The sequence below is a fragment of the Myripristis murdjan genome, chromosome 10, assembly GCF_902150065.1.
Source record: "Myripristis murdjan chromosome 10, fMyrMur1.1, whole genome shotgun sequence".
In the NCBI taxonomy this organism is placed as follows: domain Eukaryota; kingdom Metazoa; phylum Chordata; class Actinopteri; order Holocentriformes; family Holocentridae; genus Myripristis; species Myripristis murdjan.
This window is the reverse complement of record NC_043989.1, coordinates 3930158-3949011: the sequence shown is the minus strand read 5'-3', so window position 1 is coordinate 3949011 and position 18854 is coordinate 3930158. Positions and strand designations below refer to the sequence as shown.

The 18854-nt window shown below is 40.9% G+C and overlaps 1 protein-coding gene across 1 annotated transcript in view; it reads left to right on the top strand.

Moving 5' to 3' along the window:
- Positions 1 to 4401: 4401 nt before the first annotated feature.
- npm1b (nucleophosmin 1b) overlaps positions 4402 to 18854 on the top strand; it is a 61309-nt gene continuing 46856 nt past the window's right edge. The window contains exons 1-8 of the mRNA XM_030061881.1: positions 4402 to 4486; positions 4772 to 4854; positions 6370 to 6489; positions 6784 to 6877; positions 7787 to 7878; positions 8717 to 8784; positions 9232 to 9304; positions 16666 to 16761. Coding sequence (XP_029917741.1) covers positions 4438 to 4486; positions 4772 to 4854; positions 6370 to 6489; positions 6784 to 6877; positions 7787 to 7878; positions 8717 to 8784; positions 9232 to 9304; positions 16666 to 16761 — 675 coding nt within the window. The 5' untranslated portion in view covers positions 4402 to 4437. The remainder of the gene's footprint in view (positions 4487 to 4771; positions 4855 to 6369; positions 6490 to 6783; positions 6878 to 7786; positions 7879 to 8716; positions 8785 to 9231; positions 9305 to 16665; positions 16762 to 18854) is intronic.

Here is an 18854-nt window from a genome sequence, read left to right as displayed (position 1 = left end):
TCTATTTCTAATCCTAAACTCAAACCGAGGATTAGTAGTAACCCAGGATGGATGCCCAGAGACTACTTTTCACACTTTTGAATAATCTGAAACTGACTGCACATTAAGTGGCACTTTGTAGTCAGTAAGCTATTGGACTATAAAGTGCAAAACAATATGCACTTTAAGTCACGGAGTCTCATACTCAGTTGTTAAAGTCTTACTTTTCTTCAGTGGAGAGTGGGCTGATATAATCCCAGTTGTTTCCAGTGCTGTTTCACTTGTTTTCCTATAAATATGCTGAAATAAGGCAGAATCAGGCAGCACAGCCAACTTGGATCAAGAAAATGACACTTGATTCAATAAAATTCTTGAAACAAATGGGATTATCTCATCCCAGTGGCAGATTTTTTTTTTTTTACCTTGTTTCAAGAAAAACAAGATTTGACCACTGAAGATGAGATCGGATGTCTTGTCGGTATCCAAATTAAGCGCAACCAATTATGCTGAACACCCTGGTTTATTTTGTCTTATTTTTATTTAACTAGTTTATTTATTATGGTTCAAGTCTATCTGTGGTCCGTCGGCACATGATCACCTTAATAATAGGCTTCAATGAGCCTCAGTGAGACACTGAAATTGTCTCTTGGAAAGCACCGCTGAAGGGTTTCCTGGATCCCAGATGTAACAGTATCAGGCCAAAGTCTTAACAACCATTTTCAGGCTATGACAGCTGCTCCAGCCACTAGATCTCACAAAAAGCAATCCACTGCCTTCCTCTGCCAGAATCTATTAGAGCATTGCTAATGTGCTGACATGTGAGGCTTTGTTAACAAAAGCCTTTTGCGGTTCTTCACTCTCAAACAGCGCTGCAGCCTGTTAGTTTGGGTTTCTTGTACAGTGCAGGCCACTTCATGCAAAATAGCGATTTCTAACTGCAGTGCAACTTGGAAACAGCCCGAGTGTGTAGCTGTTAATGTAAACATTCCTGTACATATTCCCCCAATATAGGACATATTGACGTATTGAAAATTTGTACTTATACACTTACATCTGACTTTAGATCCGAAATGAATATGTAAACAGGTTTCTACATGGAGTTGAGCTTTTGATTTGTGAAAAAGTTGACGTTTAAAGGTGATAAACTAATTTTGTTCTATTGGATGGAAACACTTTAACACATGACACATCAAAACTAGCATCAACCAAGATAACAGCTTAGTAATTTAGCACTTAACAGGGAAAAACATACTAAATTTACATTATGACTTTTTCAATGTGAGTGTAACAAGGGGATACAAATAAATTCACTGATCATAACGCCACTCTGACATTTAAAGGTTCCATATTCCTAAATTTTCCTAATCTTGTTTCCCACCTGGTTACATTCCTCAGGATGTTTAATAAATAAAAGTATCTCAGTTAAAAGTTGGAATAATTTAACTAAACTGAATGAATGATGGCTGCTTCCTCACAATACTGGTCTCTGATTGGCCAAAAGCAGCGACTCCTTCTGAAACTGAACAATGAGGTGAACCTGACGAGGGGAGGCGGTGCATTTGGTGCAAACAGGCCTGATTGGACAGATTTCGGTAAAATGTGTATTGAGGGGAGCCAATCAGGACCGAGGTCAGCTGTGATGCATTTCCTGATGGTTTGTGTCAAATTCCCTTTGGTGAAAAAAAAATGTATTTTTCAAAATGTAATAACTTTAAATCTGACCACAAAAGTACAAATTTAATTGTCTACATTGTCTTAACTAAACATCTAGATGTACATACTGTAAATAGAGGAAAGGTTGACTTCTTATAATCAGGGCTCTTTAAGTAAATCTTTGTTTGCACTTACAGTATGAATTTGTGTGACAGAGGATTGGAAATAACCCATTTTCTAGAAGTGATACTTTTATGTTTTAGATATAACCATTTTAACAAAGTACCTTTCATCTCATGCAGAGCAGTAAGCTTTTTTTTATTTACTCACCAAAGCCACAGGCATGCAGATGAGCGAGGTGAAGAGTGAAGCTGTCAGTCTGCAGTCTGACGGCATGACCTCGACGCGGCGGCGAGGCCAACCTGCTGACGTGACGCGCCTCCATGTTTCACACATAAACACGCGCTCACATGCACACGCGCACGTACCCTTGCACACATGCAAATTCACACACAAGCATATAAATCTACCTATGAAGCAGACTGAACTGTAACAGGAGGAAGGTGAGTGGTGAGTAATGAAACAACTGAATGTGACCAAGTGCCAAAGTAAACACGCTGACTGAGCTCCTGTGCAGCATCGACTGTGAGAACTGATCTGCAGATACGTCCAGGCGGTTTGCGACACATTAAAAAACCCTCCTGAACGCTCAGGCATGCATGAAGACGAATCATTCCTTCTGGGTAACACCAGCAGCTCTGTGACTCAACACCTGCAGATAGGGGCCAGTTACCTTCACAGTGTGATGCAATTATTTGGTTTAGGAAAGTTACATGGCGGCTGCTGTTTTACACATAGATTTTGCAGACAGATACTCCAATCCTGCACAAATTAGAGTGAGTGCAACAGTAGAATAAGTTTAAAATCATAGCTTGCCACCATTAAAATCAAATCATAGTACGGGGTGCAAGGTTTGGAGCCTCACCACCCTGACAAGAGAGCCTGGATGGACACTTTACTCTGTTTTAATGGGGTCACTTCACTCTCAGTTGAAGATAATTACTGAGGCAGATCAGTGAGCAGGGTGCAGGGCCGTGCAGGGACTCTTGAGGGACTCGGTTTAAGCTGTGGTGGAGCAGGACAAGAGCATGGAGGAGTTCCCTCCGGGCATCGAAAGAGTGTCATAAAATTAATGACGCACCACTTAGAGTGAGAGGAAATCAGGAGCAGTTTGAGTGCCGTAGCCCACGGCAGGGATTCTTAACCTGTCTGACTCTCACAGACTGACATGAGGCTGATGTCAGCTAGCACTACTGTGTATTCATGAGATTAATACAGTAAAAAAAAACATTTAGTAAAATCATTATAGGCATATATATCTGCCATTGCACCAAAATTGATAATTTGAATAGTAGCATGCTCTGCCTCCAGCTCACAGGGGGGCTAGGCTACAATACAATAAAAATCTCTATCTTAACAAGCCATTTATTCTCATAATCAGTGTTAAAATCTTGTTTTATATCCAAAAGGAAAAAAAAAATCTGCCAGTGGGCTGAGATAATCCTGCTTGCTCCCAACACTAATTAACTTTTCTCCAGTATTTTCTTGAATCAAGTGTCATTTTCTGCATATTTACACTTAATCCCAGAAAAAAATCTGGACACAAGTGAAACTGAACAGGAAATGAGTGGGATTATCTCATCCTTCTGGCGGGTTTTCTCATGTCTTTGAAGAAAAACAAGATTTTAAGTCTAAATTTAACACTACCGGCTTATTAAGGTGGAAGTTTGTTGTGCATATGTCTGTGAAATTGAAAAAAAAAAAAAAAAAAAAAGATCTGTTATTATTTATATTCTATTACATTAAAGTTGATCCAAGCTTTTGTGCCATGACTATTCATTACACATGTAGTCCGGATTATTTCACTGTAGTTTTTCTCCCTTTAATTAATGTGCTTGCCACAGCTCTGCATTTTATTTTCATTTTTTTTTTTAAACCACAGAGGACTCCTACCTCAAGAAAAACAAGATTTTAAGACTGATTATGAGCCTGTACCATGTTAAGGTGGAGATTTTTAATGCATTGAAAAAAAAAAATCATATTCTATATTCTATTATATTAAAGTTGATCTAAGCTTTTGTTCCATGAATATGCATTACACATTTTTTTTCTCTGTGATAACTGAGCTTGCCACGGCCCTCCATTTTATTATCAATATTTTTAAGAACCACAGAAGACTCTTCTGGACAGCAAAAGCCCCCCGGGCCAGATTTTTAATATCATTGGCCAAAGGCCTTTTTCATTTAGTTCAAACAACACATTTAGAAGTGGACATCAGGGGGGGACGTCCTAATCTCAATTTGATGCTTATGTGAGGAACTTATTAAAGCGCTTCATGAAAAAAAGACACTAACAGACGCTTGAATGGCCTCCAGCTTATAGTAAATTCAGGCTGTAGGGCTTCACCGACTAAAAAGCAGTGATGGAAGTCTATTATGGCTCAAGGTGGTTCTCCATCACACACACACACACACACACACACACACACACACACACACACACACACACACACACACACACACACACACACACACACACACACACACACTGTTGGAAGCCGACACACCAACTTCAAACCCTGTTCAACAGCGCCATCCAGTGGAATTACAGTGAAACACGCCATAGTGTTTTGCTTGCCTTTGACCCCGCCCACCCTGGAACCCCGTCGGCCTTTCCGCTGCTCCCATTGGCTCTCCGGCGCATCCGTCACAGCAGTTTACGGAAGTGTAGCCACCCACGACAAAGATGGAGGACGACATCTCAGATTTGAGCAGACCACAAATGTACTTGTTTGGTGAGCTCGCCTTTTCAACCAAGCTAAAAACAACAAATGTCCGTTCGCACAATCAGATATGTCAACATGTTGTCGTACACATGTTTTTATTTCTCGACCTTTGCAGAGAAACAGCGAGCTAAGCCGCTCACCTCCCACTCGCGCCAGCCCAGCCCTTTTGTTAGCTAGCAGCGCCAAAGTTAGCTCAGATTAAAGCCACAGTTTGTGTGTGTCTGTCTGTGTTTACACGCTTCGGTGTGCCAATGTGGTTAATTTACACGCCGCACGTCTCGTTTTCCACCCCAGGTTGTACGCTCAAATCGGACAAAAAGGAGTTCAAAGTTGACGTAGAGGACGATGATACGGAGCAGCAGCTGTCACTCAAAGCCGTAAGGAAACAGCACGAGCCCCGTTACAGCGGTGCAGCTCACGAGCACGATTCAGATGCATGCTGCTCTCTGTGTGTACTAATGTGCATGTGGAGACACAAAATCCATCTATATATCTGTTTATCTATCTGTTTATCTATCTGTTTATCTTTGTGTCGCTTTGTGCAGTTGAGCAGCATAGATTCAAGACTGAATGTGTGTATGTGTCTATGAAATATGTGAAAAAAAATGTGTTTTATACTTTATTATATTAAAGTTGATCTAGGCTTCTGTGCACACGCAGTTTCAGCGGTTGAGTAAAAATAATGAAACTCACAGACGTGTTTCAGATGCATGTTTCTGCTCTCTTTGTGTGTTAATGTGTCATTTGAGCAATATACACTACTCACAAAAAGTTAGGGATATTCGGCTTTCGGGTGAAATTTACGGAAAATGTCAAAAGTTCACGCTACAGTGATATTATATCATGAAAGTAGGGCATTTAAGTAGAAGCATGCACTGGTGATTTCCTCATCTCAAACAATTTCTTGAAACAAAAGCCAACAACAGTGGTGGATATACCACAACAAAAAATGTCAGGGTCAATAACTTGTCATGTGCCCTTGAGCATCAATTACAGCTTGACAACGACGTCTCATGCTGTTCACAAGTCGACTTATTGTCTGCTGAGGCATGGCATCCCACTCTTCTTGAAGGGCGGCCCTCAGGACATTGAGGTTCTGGGGTACAGAGCTCCGAGCCTCTACACGGCGACTCAGCTGATCCCATAGGTTTTCTATGGGATTCAGGTCTGGAGAAAGTGCAGGCCACTCCATTTGAGGTACCCCAGTCTCCAGCAGCCGTTCCCTAATGATACGACCTCGATGAGCTGGACCATCAAACACCTGATGTGAATTTTGCCGTTAAACTCCTTGTTAGAGAACAGCAACTTGTGCAAAAAGTACTGAAACACTGAACAGTTGGACATGTGCATTCAAAAGTTTACAGAAGGCCACATTAAGTTCAGCTGTAAAGGTTATAATGCATTTTAGGTTCATCCTGAAATTTCACCCGAAAGCCGAATATCCCTAACTTTTTGTGAGTAGTGTATATCCGTCTGTCTATGGATTTGTGCATTTGAGCAACATAATACAATTTGTATGCAGTTTTGGGATCTAGAACTTTTTAGGTATATGAAATTTTTGCTGTAATTTAGACCAGGCCTGAATGATAAATCCTTATCATCTAGTGATATTAATATCTCAGAAGGAAACAAAATGGATGATATCAAATTTGGGCTTAGAGTTAGTGTACGACAGTGATTGGTCTGTTCAGATCAGTATGATATTTTGTGAAGTAACTCTTGTTTTCTACACCCAGTTGGTGTTATTATGTTGTTTTCTGAAGAATGCTTAATTTTCACTTTTGCTGCACTTAAAATTACAAATGCATGTTCACCCATGAGAGAGAGAGAGAGAGAGAGACATTACTGTGAGTTTTATTTTGAACATCTGTGTGTGTGTGTCGGTGTTTCAGGTGTGCTTGGGGGCCGAGGCGGAGGATAAGTTCCACATGGTGGAGATTGAAGGCCTCACATATGATGGGAAGACAACCAAGGTGCCACTGGTTGCCCTGAAGCCGTCCGTCCTCCCGTCTGTGAGTCAGCACTGTCAATAACAACAACCATAATGAACACAAAGATCAGATTAGTGCCATTACTTTGATTGTGGGGGTATTTTTGTTTGTTTGTGGGCAGACATTGACATTTTATAACCTGCTGCAGCTTTCAAGTAGTACAACACTGGATTAAATGTAAATTCCTAGATTAGCAGTGGTGAGGGAGGGAAGTTCAGTGCCCTGTCAGTGGATGCAAAAAACAAAAAACAACAGCGGTTCTAGATGTTGTCTTTACTTGTTTTGTGGTTGTGTTTTTCTCTTGCCTTCCTTCAGATGAGTTTAGGTGGATTTGAAATCACCCCTCCTGTAACTTTCCGTCTCCAGTCCGGCTCCGGGCCGGTGTACATCAGCGGGCAGCATTTTGTTAGTGAGTACACCCTACTACTGCAAATGTTACTACGGTTACTACCACTGTTGCTGATACTACCACAACTTCGTGCATACAGTGCCACATGGGACATAATCCATTATAATTTTGATAATTAATTAATATTGTGTGATTCCAGCTTCAGTAAGGTCACCAAGATGCTAAGATCCTTTTTTCAGATCGTATCATTATAAAATTTCTTAAAAATTTTTTTGGCTGCTGGTCAGACTAAGGAAGCAATTTAAAGACATCACTCTGCACTCTGCAAACTTCCCATGAGCATCTGTCATTATTTTTTGACACTTTATACACTAAATAATGAATCCTTTAGTTAAAATCCTTTAGTTAAAATAACACAGCGCTCGACAATTATAATAGCCCTTAGTTGCAGCAGTGTTGAAGGTCATACAGCCACCAGAGAGAGTCAGTTAACTCTCCATATCTCCTCTTTACACCTCTAAAAATAAACCAGCAGGTATGCATTAAATGTCTCCACACCCTGGTAAATGTCATTTTTGGGCGAACTGTTCCTTTAAGACGCTCAAACTGCCTGTTTTTGGGGGGAACGGATGGAGGAATCACAGTCAAACATGTTGTGAAGTTGACATTTTATTGAATTTGACAGCTAAAGCTGCTACTACTGTTATCACACATAGTTCTATTATCATTTCTACTGTTCCTACTTTTACTCATGACCTTTATTACTCTCATTATTGTTGTTAACATTAATTAGATCTAGATAAATCACAGAATTTAATGTTTTGTATGAACCTAATTCTGCTGGCCAGAACATCACAAAGGCGTGAGATAAATCATTTTTATAAGTCACAAATTTGTGTTCAGACGTGTGCAGAAGTGCTGACGAGTGCGGTCTTCGCCGCCACGCTCTAACCTGCGGTCACTTTGCAGGCATGAAGGACTCCGACGACGAAGAGGAGGAGAACAACACGTCGCCGGTGAAGAGGCCGGCGGGCCTGATGAGCGGGAAGAAGCCTGCTCTGGTAACGACCTCAGCCTCTTCTGTCACGTCATTTAGACATTTTTCTTGCTTCCATCTCAAAGCCTGCCTCAGGTGATATTCGCCTCATTTAATATGGAATATTTTATTTTAATGTTTTATTAGGTCTGTCTCATCGTTTAAATCTGAAATAAGATGTGACTTCATTATTGCCATATTCATGACTTGGCTTCTGTCTTTAATTTTGGTGTCATAAATTTATAACTTTTATCTTGCTTTATATGACTTTATGCGCAATACTTTTCAGCTTGATCTTCTCATAATACATTCAGCACTTTGTAACTCCATTTTTGAAAGGGATTTGTGATTATATTATCGTTTTTTAATATGTACTTTGTTTTATTTAATGCCAATTGTTTGTGTCGTCTCTCCCTCTTTAAGTATGGCACAACTTTTGGGTTTTACCTTTATTGCTTGGTTTTTATGTTTTGGTCCATATTTATATCCTGCTGTGAAGTAGTTTTGGAAAGCGCCTCTGTAAATAAAGTTTATTATTGTTATTTTTCTTTAGCCACGAGCCCTCCTCCTTCTCAGTGTGAAAATTGTTCCCGTATTGAATAAAAGAAAATTTCTCCTTATTTGACATGGAAACAATTTCCATGTCGTCTCCTCACACGGAGTAAACAGAGCACAGAGATGACGTGCTGTCACAAAAAAATCAGCATATGAGACCAATAATTCAGCCAGTTTAGCTTGAAAACTGCATGTATATCAATATCAGTACATGTCTATCAGTGTTAGATTAAATTAAAAAAACCCTGCATGATCATTGAGGCTGGGCTTTAACTTGTGGCCTGTTTTTTATACATCGTGTCTTGCAGAAAAAGCTGAAGATGGACTCAGATGATGATGATGATGATGATGAAGAAGACAGCGATGACGATGATGGGTACGCTTTGCATTTATACTGGATTTATTCCCTTCACGTGTGCGATCTGCCCTCATTTTTTTGAATACTAAACAATAAAATGTATGTGTTTAATAGCTACACAGGTCACATAATTTAATTTCTTGGAAAGTCTGTGCAGTTTAGACACTTGAAGCATTAAAAAACTTTACACAACACAAGTTAAACTATTATAAAATGGTTAAAAGGACACTTCAGGTGCTCAGAGATGTGATAAACCTGAACCTTTTAAAGCCTCGACATGTGTTCATAATTTAAGTTTCTTTGCCTAAAATCTGAGTAACATAAAATCTCCAGAGAAAGTTACATTTGCTTTTTTTTTTTTTTTAATTCAACACTTTTCCATGAATTCTTTAAGACTTCCCAGCTGTAACACATTACATCCTTTCCATTAACCTCAGTTGGTTCCCCTTGTGCTTTTATTTCTAGTGATGATGAGGACGATGACAGTGATGAAGATGATGTCAAGATTCAGAAGAATTCCATAAAAACGCCCAAAAAAGTAAGCATTTTGTCTGTAGATTAGTTGAAATCTTGATGATCCCTGTGAGGGAAAAGTGATCAGTGCAGTAATATTTAGAAAGTACTGCAAAAACACAAACAGAAAATGACTGTAAATAAAGCTGAGCCAGAGACAGCGGGGGGTGATGAAATCCATGCGCTCAACAACTTTTGAACATGAATATTTCACAGTAAGACAGACGTAGGAAACTGAAGAACTGATTTTAACGTAACCAGGTAGAAGTCTCATTGAGCTTCATATCTGTTTTACCTGCAGTGTTGTGCAAGTTCAGACCTCACATGAACTGCCTCAAAGCTCAGATTCAAATGGCCAGATTACTTTTAAAAGCCAAGAAAAAGCGGTGTGAGTATACGGCTCTGTTCACACCTGGTATTAAAATGCGTCTTTGGTGATCCAAACACAAGCGGACAGCTCGTCTCCACATGCACCTCGCCTGCCCGCCTGCGATCGGATCTCAGTTTCCAGCTCTATATGCAAATAAACACGTATCATTTCAGAGAGAGAGCGAGAGTGTACAATGAAATTCTTACCTCGCTAGTCCTCCTTCTAGAGAGAAAATCAACATAAAATGGCATTTAACAGACAGCAGATATTAAACAAGAGACATCCTCGCTCACTCCAGCCTCGCTTTAATGCAGCTGTCAATCACTGAAGACGTATTTCACATCAGTTACAGCTCGACCTGATCACGTTCAGCCACAGCGGATCGGAGAGGGTCCGGTTCTCCACTTAGGTGGATAAATCAACCCGTAATATTTCTGTAATATTCCTGTAGTAACTGCAACCATCCACATTGCGGCCTGCAATATTTCTGTAGTATTCCTATAGTAACTCCATCGCGTCTACGGTTAGGGAGATTGTGTTTAATCGCGGCAGGGCTTGAAATTTGAGAATGACTGCAGCCTCCAAATTGTATATGGAACAAAAATCCCCGTATACTGTCATTATTTATTTTAGAGACTCCCAAAGTTTCTTGCATCATGTTTTTAGGGGAGCTCATGTCTTATTAAGGGGAGTTTTTACTCATTAAGCAGCTGCTTTATAGCCGACCTGCACTTCAGTTTGTATTTGATCCATCAGCAGACCGTTCAGAGTCAGCTCAGATATTTTTTCTGTTGGAAAAGTGATGGTCTGGCTGGTGTCGGGGTGTTGGGCTGGACAAGAGGACAGCGGGTTAGCAGGCGGTCCTTCTTACACCTCTGATGCGATGTGGACAAAAGCGTCCCAGGCCTCCGAATGTGGGCTGAGCGATCAGTTTCCAAGACGGGCATTGCTGCTGTTTACACCTGTACGAAGAGGTGTCAGCTGGTGATCAGGTTTCTCAGGATGGATGTTAATACCAGGTGGAGACGGGGTCTGTGTTTTACCACTTAAACAATGTGTCTTATCAAGGGACAACCCAAACAAATGGGTCTTATCCTGGTCTAACCCTGTGTTAGTGATTTCTTTCCATCATCATTCGCTGGTAAATATTTCCCAACACCGGTCGGATGTGTCTTTTCAAATTCGATGATGATGTGACTGACATTCTGACTTGTTCTTTCAGACCCGGTGGGCAAAATTTGCATAAAAACTTGTGATTTTTTTTTCCCCGTTGGAATCTGTGCTGATTTGTTTATAAAAAGTCATTCAAATATTCTTGTGGACGGAGTTCAGCAGTGCCGGCGGCTGCGCTGTCTCAACTTGCAGTCGCTGCGCTGCATGTATTTACCATAAGACCTTGGCCTTGGGTGCCGAGATTATTTTATAAAAGCCATTTGGGATTGTTATGTGCACAAATTAGAAATTTGCATTCATGCTCGGTGTGTTTTGTGTCGCTTGTTTTTGCCAGACCGCACTAGCAGGCCAAAAAAATTTAGGTGTGTCTCGATGTAAGTGGGTGTGATCAGTGATTCCTCATTGTTGAAAGAGCAGGTGATGAGCTTGAATTGTTGTTTTATATTTCAGTTGCTCAGTGATTTTCAAACTGTGGGTCCCGGCATAGAGACAGGTGCGTCATGGGAAGGCTGTGTCAGTGCACTCATTTCTCAAAGTGTACTTTTTTTAAATCATACAATTTAGACACAATTTCTACGTCCATTAAGCCCATAAAACACCACTAACAATGATGTCATTCATAGGCAGCCTTCATAGCTTCCTGACAGCATGGCAAAATTTTAAAAACTAAGAGCAGCTGATATTCTGGATAAAAACAATAGAAGGGATCACTGTCCAAAATATAGAAAGAAGGATGATTGATATATTGATTATGGCTTTGTAGCCTGACAAGGACCTGATGGTTTATTCTCTGCCTGTAAAAGTTGGCATGTGGTAACATCGGATTCACTGACATGTAATGGCCAACAAATAATAATATGTTTTTACTGATTTGCTCATATTGAATGGAAAACTTTATCAGGTCCACCTGTACAATCCAATCCAATCCAACTGTTGTGCCTTAAAGTTTCCTTTCCTGCTGCCTGTAATGCTCAGGTTGTCACGGTAACAGAGGTGTTCATTCACGTCTATGTTTGGCTCTGAGCTCATAGTTAGTGCTGCTGTTGGACTGGACTGAATTACTATGCAGTCCAGCTGTTTCTACTATTCTGTTCCACCTCATGTTTATAAATAGGGAGGACAAAAAATTAGAAACACCTCTCAGGATAACGTAGTCCAGTAAGAGACCTCTGCAAACTACAACCTCAATAATAAACACAGAATCAAACTGACACGTTCTCCACGGTGTCAACACAAACTGAACATGATAAACTTTGTTAAAAGGTAGAATTTATTGTGGCGCTGAACTGCATTAGACTGGACAGGTGGAGCTGATCAAACAGACACTGAGTGGATATTGGTAAGGTAAGGTAACTTTATTTATACCCGGAGGTAGATTTGGGTTGCAGCCAGTGAGAAGCCCTGGCTGCAACTCTCTCTATATCTCTTTGTCTTACAGGCTGGCAGTTTATATCTGCGCCCTGATGGAAGGGGCTGAAATTCATTGTGCAGAGGGTGGGAGCCATCTAGCAGAAAAATAATTTGCTCACCCAAATGATGGATTTAAGTGCTTTGATAGCTTTATTTTACCTCACAAAATAAGTGATGTGTCTCAAGACAAATAGTCCCTCAATATGCGAGTCGTAGCTTTTTTAAAAAAAAAAAAGTTTGGAAAGCCCTGGACATGGTAAATTCTAATTTAATTTATTTTTTTTTTCTTTCTTATATACACGGAAGCCAAGCTTGGCAAGTCTTTATGTTTTTTTTTAATAACTTTTTTTCTGCGTCACTTTACAAATTAAACTAAAAGTTTGGGCAGGTATCCAGACTCCAGTCGTTCTCACAGTAACTTTGCAGCGTCTCCAGTTCTCTCAGTCGTCCAGCAGGTGGCAGGCCAGCCAAGGTGCTGCTGCGGTATCACTGCCGGTCTCACTTGTAATCGGCCCCCAGTCCTCTTATGTCTTCACAAGTTCACTACAGTGCGGTGTCATTTGAAAAGCTCCCAGCCCTTCCCATTTCTGCACTCGCTGACCGTCCACCATTTTGTCTGAGACAAAACATGGAACTTTTTCATCCTGTTCCCTCCTGCACCCACCTGTTTTCCGAGAGTAAAACACAGGGTCTGCGTGGCGTAATGATCGGATTTCTCCTCTGTAATCTACTTGGATTCTCACCGTCTCACCAGCGAGACGGCGCTGGATGTAGGTTATGTTATACATGCACACACACGGTTATAGATGCATACACACACACACACACACACACACTTGTTTGCACATGAACCTACCCAGATGCAGGCATATACATAAACAGATGTGTGCTTGCAAACATATACATACATATCTGCTTTGTATACACACACACTTCGATGCATACACACACATGCACGCGTACATGCGAGCTCGTTGTGGGAAACATCCTCCCCTGTTTTTGTGTAACTCCTGCATATCTTTGTCCTTCTGTCATCCCACTGTTAATATCATTGCTCCTTTTTTATCGCCTCTCGTGCCATTTCCCTTTTGCACCTGGCCTCCTCCTTTGAACACTTGTTTTGCGTGCTGGCCCAATCGCTTGCAAGTGTGCGAGTGCGTGAGTATGTCTGCCTCATTTTTACGTGCGTGTCTGTTTGTGATTTTTCTTTCTTTCTTTTCTTTTTTTTTCCTCTCTCTCTCTCTCTTTTTTTTTTTTTTTAAACACGGCATCCAAGTGCAAACTGTGCCAGGCAAAAGATCAAAGCGGGGCAGATGCACATACCTGCGACGTGAGTGCCGGTCCTCGCCTCGGGGTCAGATGACAGCTGAGCATTTCTGTCACCTGTTGATTTATTCTGTTCTCTTCTCCTCCAACTCATCCACCCCAACCAGCACCAGCGGCCGTGACCTTAATCCTTTTCTTCACCCCCTCTGCTCGTCTTGTTCTACACCACAGAGAACATGAAGTGCACATCGACGGAGCGGAGCGACGTGTCTAATCTTTAGGCCCTCGCCGTCGTGAAAACTAATTTTAAACTCTTCTCCTCCTCCGAGCGGCTCAAGCTCGGTGGTGATGCTCCGCTGCACGCGAAAAATTTGGACCGAGCTCCACGCTGCGTTCATTGTCTGCTGTCTGCGAGTGATTCACAGTGCGAAGCGGGCTGAGATGGCCCGCGATGCAAAGCTGCCCGCAAAGCAGCAGGGTGGAAGCAACCAACTTTGATTTTTTTTTTTTTTTTTTTAACTTTATGCTAGTGAGTGCGGTATTGCAGTGGTGAGAGGTAACCACATTTAGTCAGATACAAAGAGCAGGAGCATTTGTACATTCAACTAGGAAACTGAAAGCTGGCATAAAAGGAGAAGAACCGGCACATCCGATATTATTTACGTGCGTGTTGAAGAAGCGATCAGTACATACTAACACTTATACTAGCAGCTGTTTTTTGATCCTTAAACAGTTATCTTTTAAGTTTTTCTGTTCATCATATCCCTTAGCTACACCAGCGTTTTTCCTTGTGACTTCTAACTATAACGGTAATATTTCATATTTTGGCCTCTGCATCTGGTTGAATAGATGCACTGCGAGGAGAGGGCAGTCGCTGATTTTCAAGTTGGAAGAAAAAGGTGCCTTTTTCATCACCTTTCTTGTTTTCCTTCTAAACAGTACACTAAAATATGTTTATGAAAATATGAGAGGCGAGAAGTGCAGAATTCTGTCGCTGAATCTTATTCCAGATCTGATCTGCGAAGCTTAGGTTGACAGTTTTACGGGAGCAGATTTTATTTTTTCCGTTTTCTGATGTGGACCGTTGTTATAAAATTGCATCCCGGGGCGTGTGACCTGCAGGTGACTTGTGTTTGAACGCTCGCATCAAAACTTTGTCTGCGTTGCTATGAGAAGAAGTAAAACCTCACATCAGTCAAATAAGATAACTGTCATTATTTTGGTGCCCTGGCAGCAAAACACAGCGCTGCACAGAAAGCAAAACAGCTGGCGTGGCTGCTATTTGAGCAGACGCGTCAAGTCAAAACAAAAAGGCACATTTTGTATTTGAGTAGTGATTGAAATAAAGGTGATAAGTGCAGGTACAAAAAAAACACAACATTTTTTGTTATTGACCTCTTTTACAGGTCAGTACAGTCATCTAAAAAATAGTTTTGACTGGGAATTTAGTGTAAGAGCCTCTGCATGAATGTAGTTTAAATATTTCTCCTCCCATATGACCAAGACAACATCATTTTTCTGCTGTCGTTATTACACTTGGCACCCAAAGGGGATTGGCTCGGCTATTTTTCATGGAGATAACAGGAAAAAAAGTTATTTAAAAAAAAAAAAAATCCACCTCTTCTCAAAAATCAAAGTGATCCTCAATCTGATGACAGCGGCACGTCATTTAATCTGCATGAAAGTACATCTGTGAGGAGTTTGTACAGTTTCTATGGTTTTCTCACCTTGATTGAGATCTGACTTTAGTGTAAGAACGTTTCTCCGCTTCAAAACAAGCCTCGCCACCTCGTTGGGGCAGCCTTCCATTACCCAGGCATCGCTCGAGGAAATTACATGTGTAATTGCCTTGTACCAGTTATGTCAACACAGGCAATTACAGTTCTTGCCCATTCCAGAGCGAATGCCAGAGATTGCGAGGAAGACGTTAGTGTTCAGTAAATGCTGTTCCTTGCCTGAGCTATTACAAGGTAATTACACAGGTGACTGGGAGCAATGGAAACCTGTGAGGAAGGCCTGCACTGTGGAGACCAACAGGGGGTCATCGAGCAATAAGAAACTGATCAGAGAGAAATCACCACCCACACCCAACACTAAACAGTTAATCAAAATATTACTGAATTCGGAATATATCCAAGTGCAATATTGCAAATCGCAGAGGCTGACATTTTTTGATGAAGGTAAAATGTGACAAAATGGCATTAATAAAGTATCGTGGCGCTACAGGGATTCACTGGCTCCCAAATTGTATTCTCAAGACTTAATCAAACATGTTTCTTCAGTGCAAAGGTTGTCTTTCCAACTGAAAGCGCAAATTGTATCTCAATTATATCATCAGTCAAAATAATTGCAATGTAAAGTTTTTTTTTTTTTTTTTGGTTACGATATGATTCAGCCCTATTTGCAGGCTTAAAGAAACATCAATTTAGATACTTTATCAGAACAAAATCGCTAAAATCACAAATTCTTTACATCAGGACTCCTCTTCCTCAGTTATGCCGTTATTTTTCTTAAAAGATTTTTCCCCATCACTGATGGTAATGTTCGTTCTTCAGCGATGCCAAAAAAAAAAATTACGTATGAAATGCTCCTAAAAATGGGTTTGCTGCTAAATGCTTAACAGAAAATAAAGGATACAAATACAAATTAAAACATAAGATGATCAAAGAAGTGGGCAAACGATCAATAAACTCTCTAATTCACTGGGAAGAACTGAAGCCGGAGCACGAGACAGATCGGTGAATATTAATCATCAGTATTTGTGTTGTGATCATAACTTCAGCTGATATTTCTAACTGCAGTATGGCGCCCCCTGTTGAAACACTGCCACCATGTCTGGCTTCTGTTCAAGATTCAAGATTTTCAAGATTTTTTTTTATTGTCATTTCAGCGTTCATTTGCATACACATAGAGAACGAAATACTGTTTCTCAGTCAGTATCGGCAGTGAATAAAGAAACAGTCATAAATTAAAAGAGAAAAAAATAAAATAAGTACAATTCATCTTCTCTTCACAGTGATTTGCCTGATCTTCTGAGCTTTTGAAACAAGGATGCAGGTTTTTTTTTTTTTTTTTTTTTTTTTTAAACGTGTGTAATGTTTTGCAAACCTCAGCTTTGTCATGGTGGGTTAACAAAAACCTCTGGTTGTGTTTCTTTTCTCTCTCAGATCCCCGAGTCCTCAGTGAAGAAGCCCAAGAGCGCCGTGAAACAAAACGGCGCTGCAGGAAAACCGGGAGGATCAGCCGTCAAACCGCAGAGCAAGGTAGGCAAAAGCTCTGTCACCTGCTCCGTTTATTTACTTATTTTAATTTTCTTACATGCTGTCTTTGTGGTAAAACGGCTGTGGCTGAAGGGGGGCAGCCACCCAAAGAAGGCATCACTGTGTCTCTAAACCTTTTTGGTGTCAAGGCCCCCCAGATGGATTCACATCAGGCTTTGGACCTGAATTTGATAAGATCTAATCTCAGGGATCCCCATGTGATAGAATTAAGTTATTCCATAAGTGTCTGTACTGTAGATTAGCAGATTAACAGTGCAGAGTGTGAAACCCATGAACAAATCAGTCATTTCTAAACATTCTTTCATAGGGCCAACTTCAAATCAGTGAAATAATAGTGAAATTAAAATAAACTCCATTTTTCTCGGGACCCCCTGGAACCACCTCAAGGACCCCTCGGGGTCCCCGAACCCCAGGTTGAGACCCACCGCTCTGAACTGTGGCGTCGGGGCTCTTTGGAATTCCACAACCCATTAATCATAGGCTCACAAACAAAAAGCGAGCTGGATGGCTGGATATTGTTTTTTTATTTTTGTTTTTTAACATATTGGTTAACAGATTAATAATAGAAAAGAAAGTCACTCTTGCTGGAAACATAATTAAAATTTAAAACATGTTTTCATAAATCCGCATCCTTCAATAGTTCACACGGGGCATTTCCTGGATGGTCATGGCACTTTGAAAAGTTTGTTCCAGACAGTGAACATGAGGGAATTTAATGAATTCTGGTTAGATTATGGAGTATCATGAACATTTTGAATGTAAATGATCAGTGACTAGTTACTAAAAATAATCTTTATTTTACATTGTGTTCACATTGTCTTCACTTCTTCCTAAGAATAAAAAAATAAGAGTTTCTGTAAAGGAAAAAAAAAAAGCATCATGTTAGATTTATATGGGAAGTTCAGCGTTTAGGTCCTGTGGAGTCATGGAAAAGTCAGTTTTACATTTGACAAACACGGGGAACCCCGAGGGCATGAACCTGTGCAACTTCTTACGTATGCAAATCTGATGAAGCCCGGGGGCGAAATGCTTTGTTCAACCTGGCACCGTTGTTGCTCTCCCAAAAAAAAAAAAAAAGAAAAGAAAAAAGAAGAAGAGAAAAAAAAGCATTACACACACAGAAGGATGTAATGAAACAGCGCTGAAGGCTTGCAATTTCGTGAGTTGCTTTCATCTTTTTATGTGAAGTGATTCCCGCTCAGACGCGAGCCTGAGAAGATAACCGCTGTGCGCAGGGCATCTCTGACCGCGCTAACACTGCAGCTTGTGTGTATTGGCTTTCGCTATTAAAACCTGTCAGGAAACCTCGGAGAGCCTTACCATTCACTGCCCAAGAATGCGATAAATGCACGTTGCAATTAGCTGGAGCTGATAGTTAATTTCTCCGGTGGAATGTCTTGGACTGCCGCCTCTCAAAACCCAAGGCTTGAACTCTGCCTTTCTTTGAGCAAACACACCTGACCTCCAAACAGGTTTCCTGGGGCGAGGTTTAAACCTGTGACCCCTCGGGCCGACCCCGCCGTCTTGAGTTGCAGCCCACCTCTGAAGCCCTCCGATCCCCTGTGACACACACACACACACATGCACACACACACACACAACTAAATCTGCAGTCTTTTCTGCCAGTTTGCATGTTTGATGAATCAGGCTACTATGATGAACTGACTTGGACAGAAACTCAGTTTAGATAAGGTGCTGTGTATTGGCATGTAATCTCTGGCTGCTGGCTGAATGTTTGATTTCACCAGGGCCGGATCACAGGACCGTGGAGCCCTGGGGCGCGAGCTCCACCACAGTCAAGCTGAATGGAATGATGAATACACACACAAATTGAACTAGACAGGCTCTTTATATTTGTCAATAACTCAAAAAGCATCCCCTGAAAGAAATGCAAATGTGGAAATCGTTCTCTTCCCTCTTCCTGCGGCGCGTTGAAAAAAAGATCTACTGCAAATTTGTGATAAAGCAGACCTTTTTTGACTCTTAAAATGCCAAAGTTCCTGTGTTTTCTATACACATTCATGCAAAATGATCATGTAGAGTTTAGCAGTGTAGTTAGCCTAACTTTACCTGAC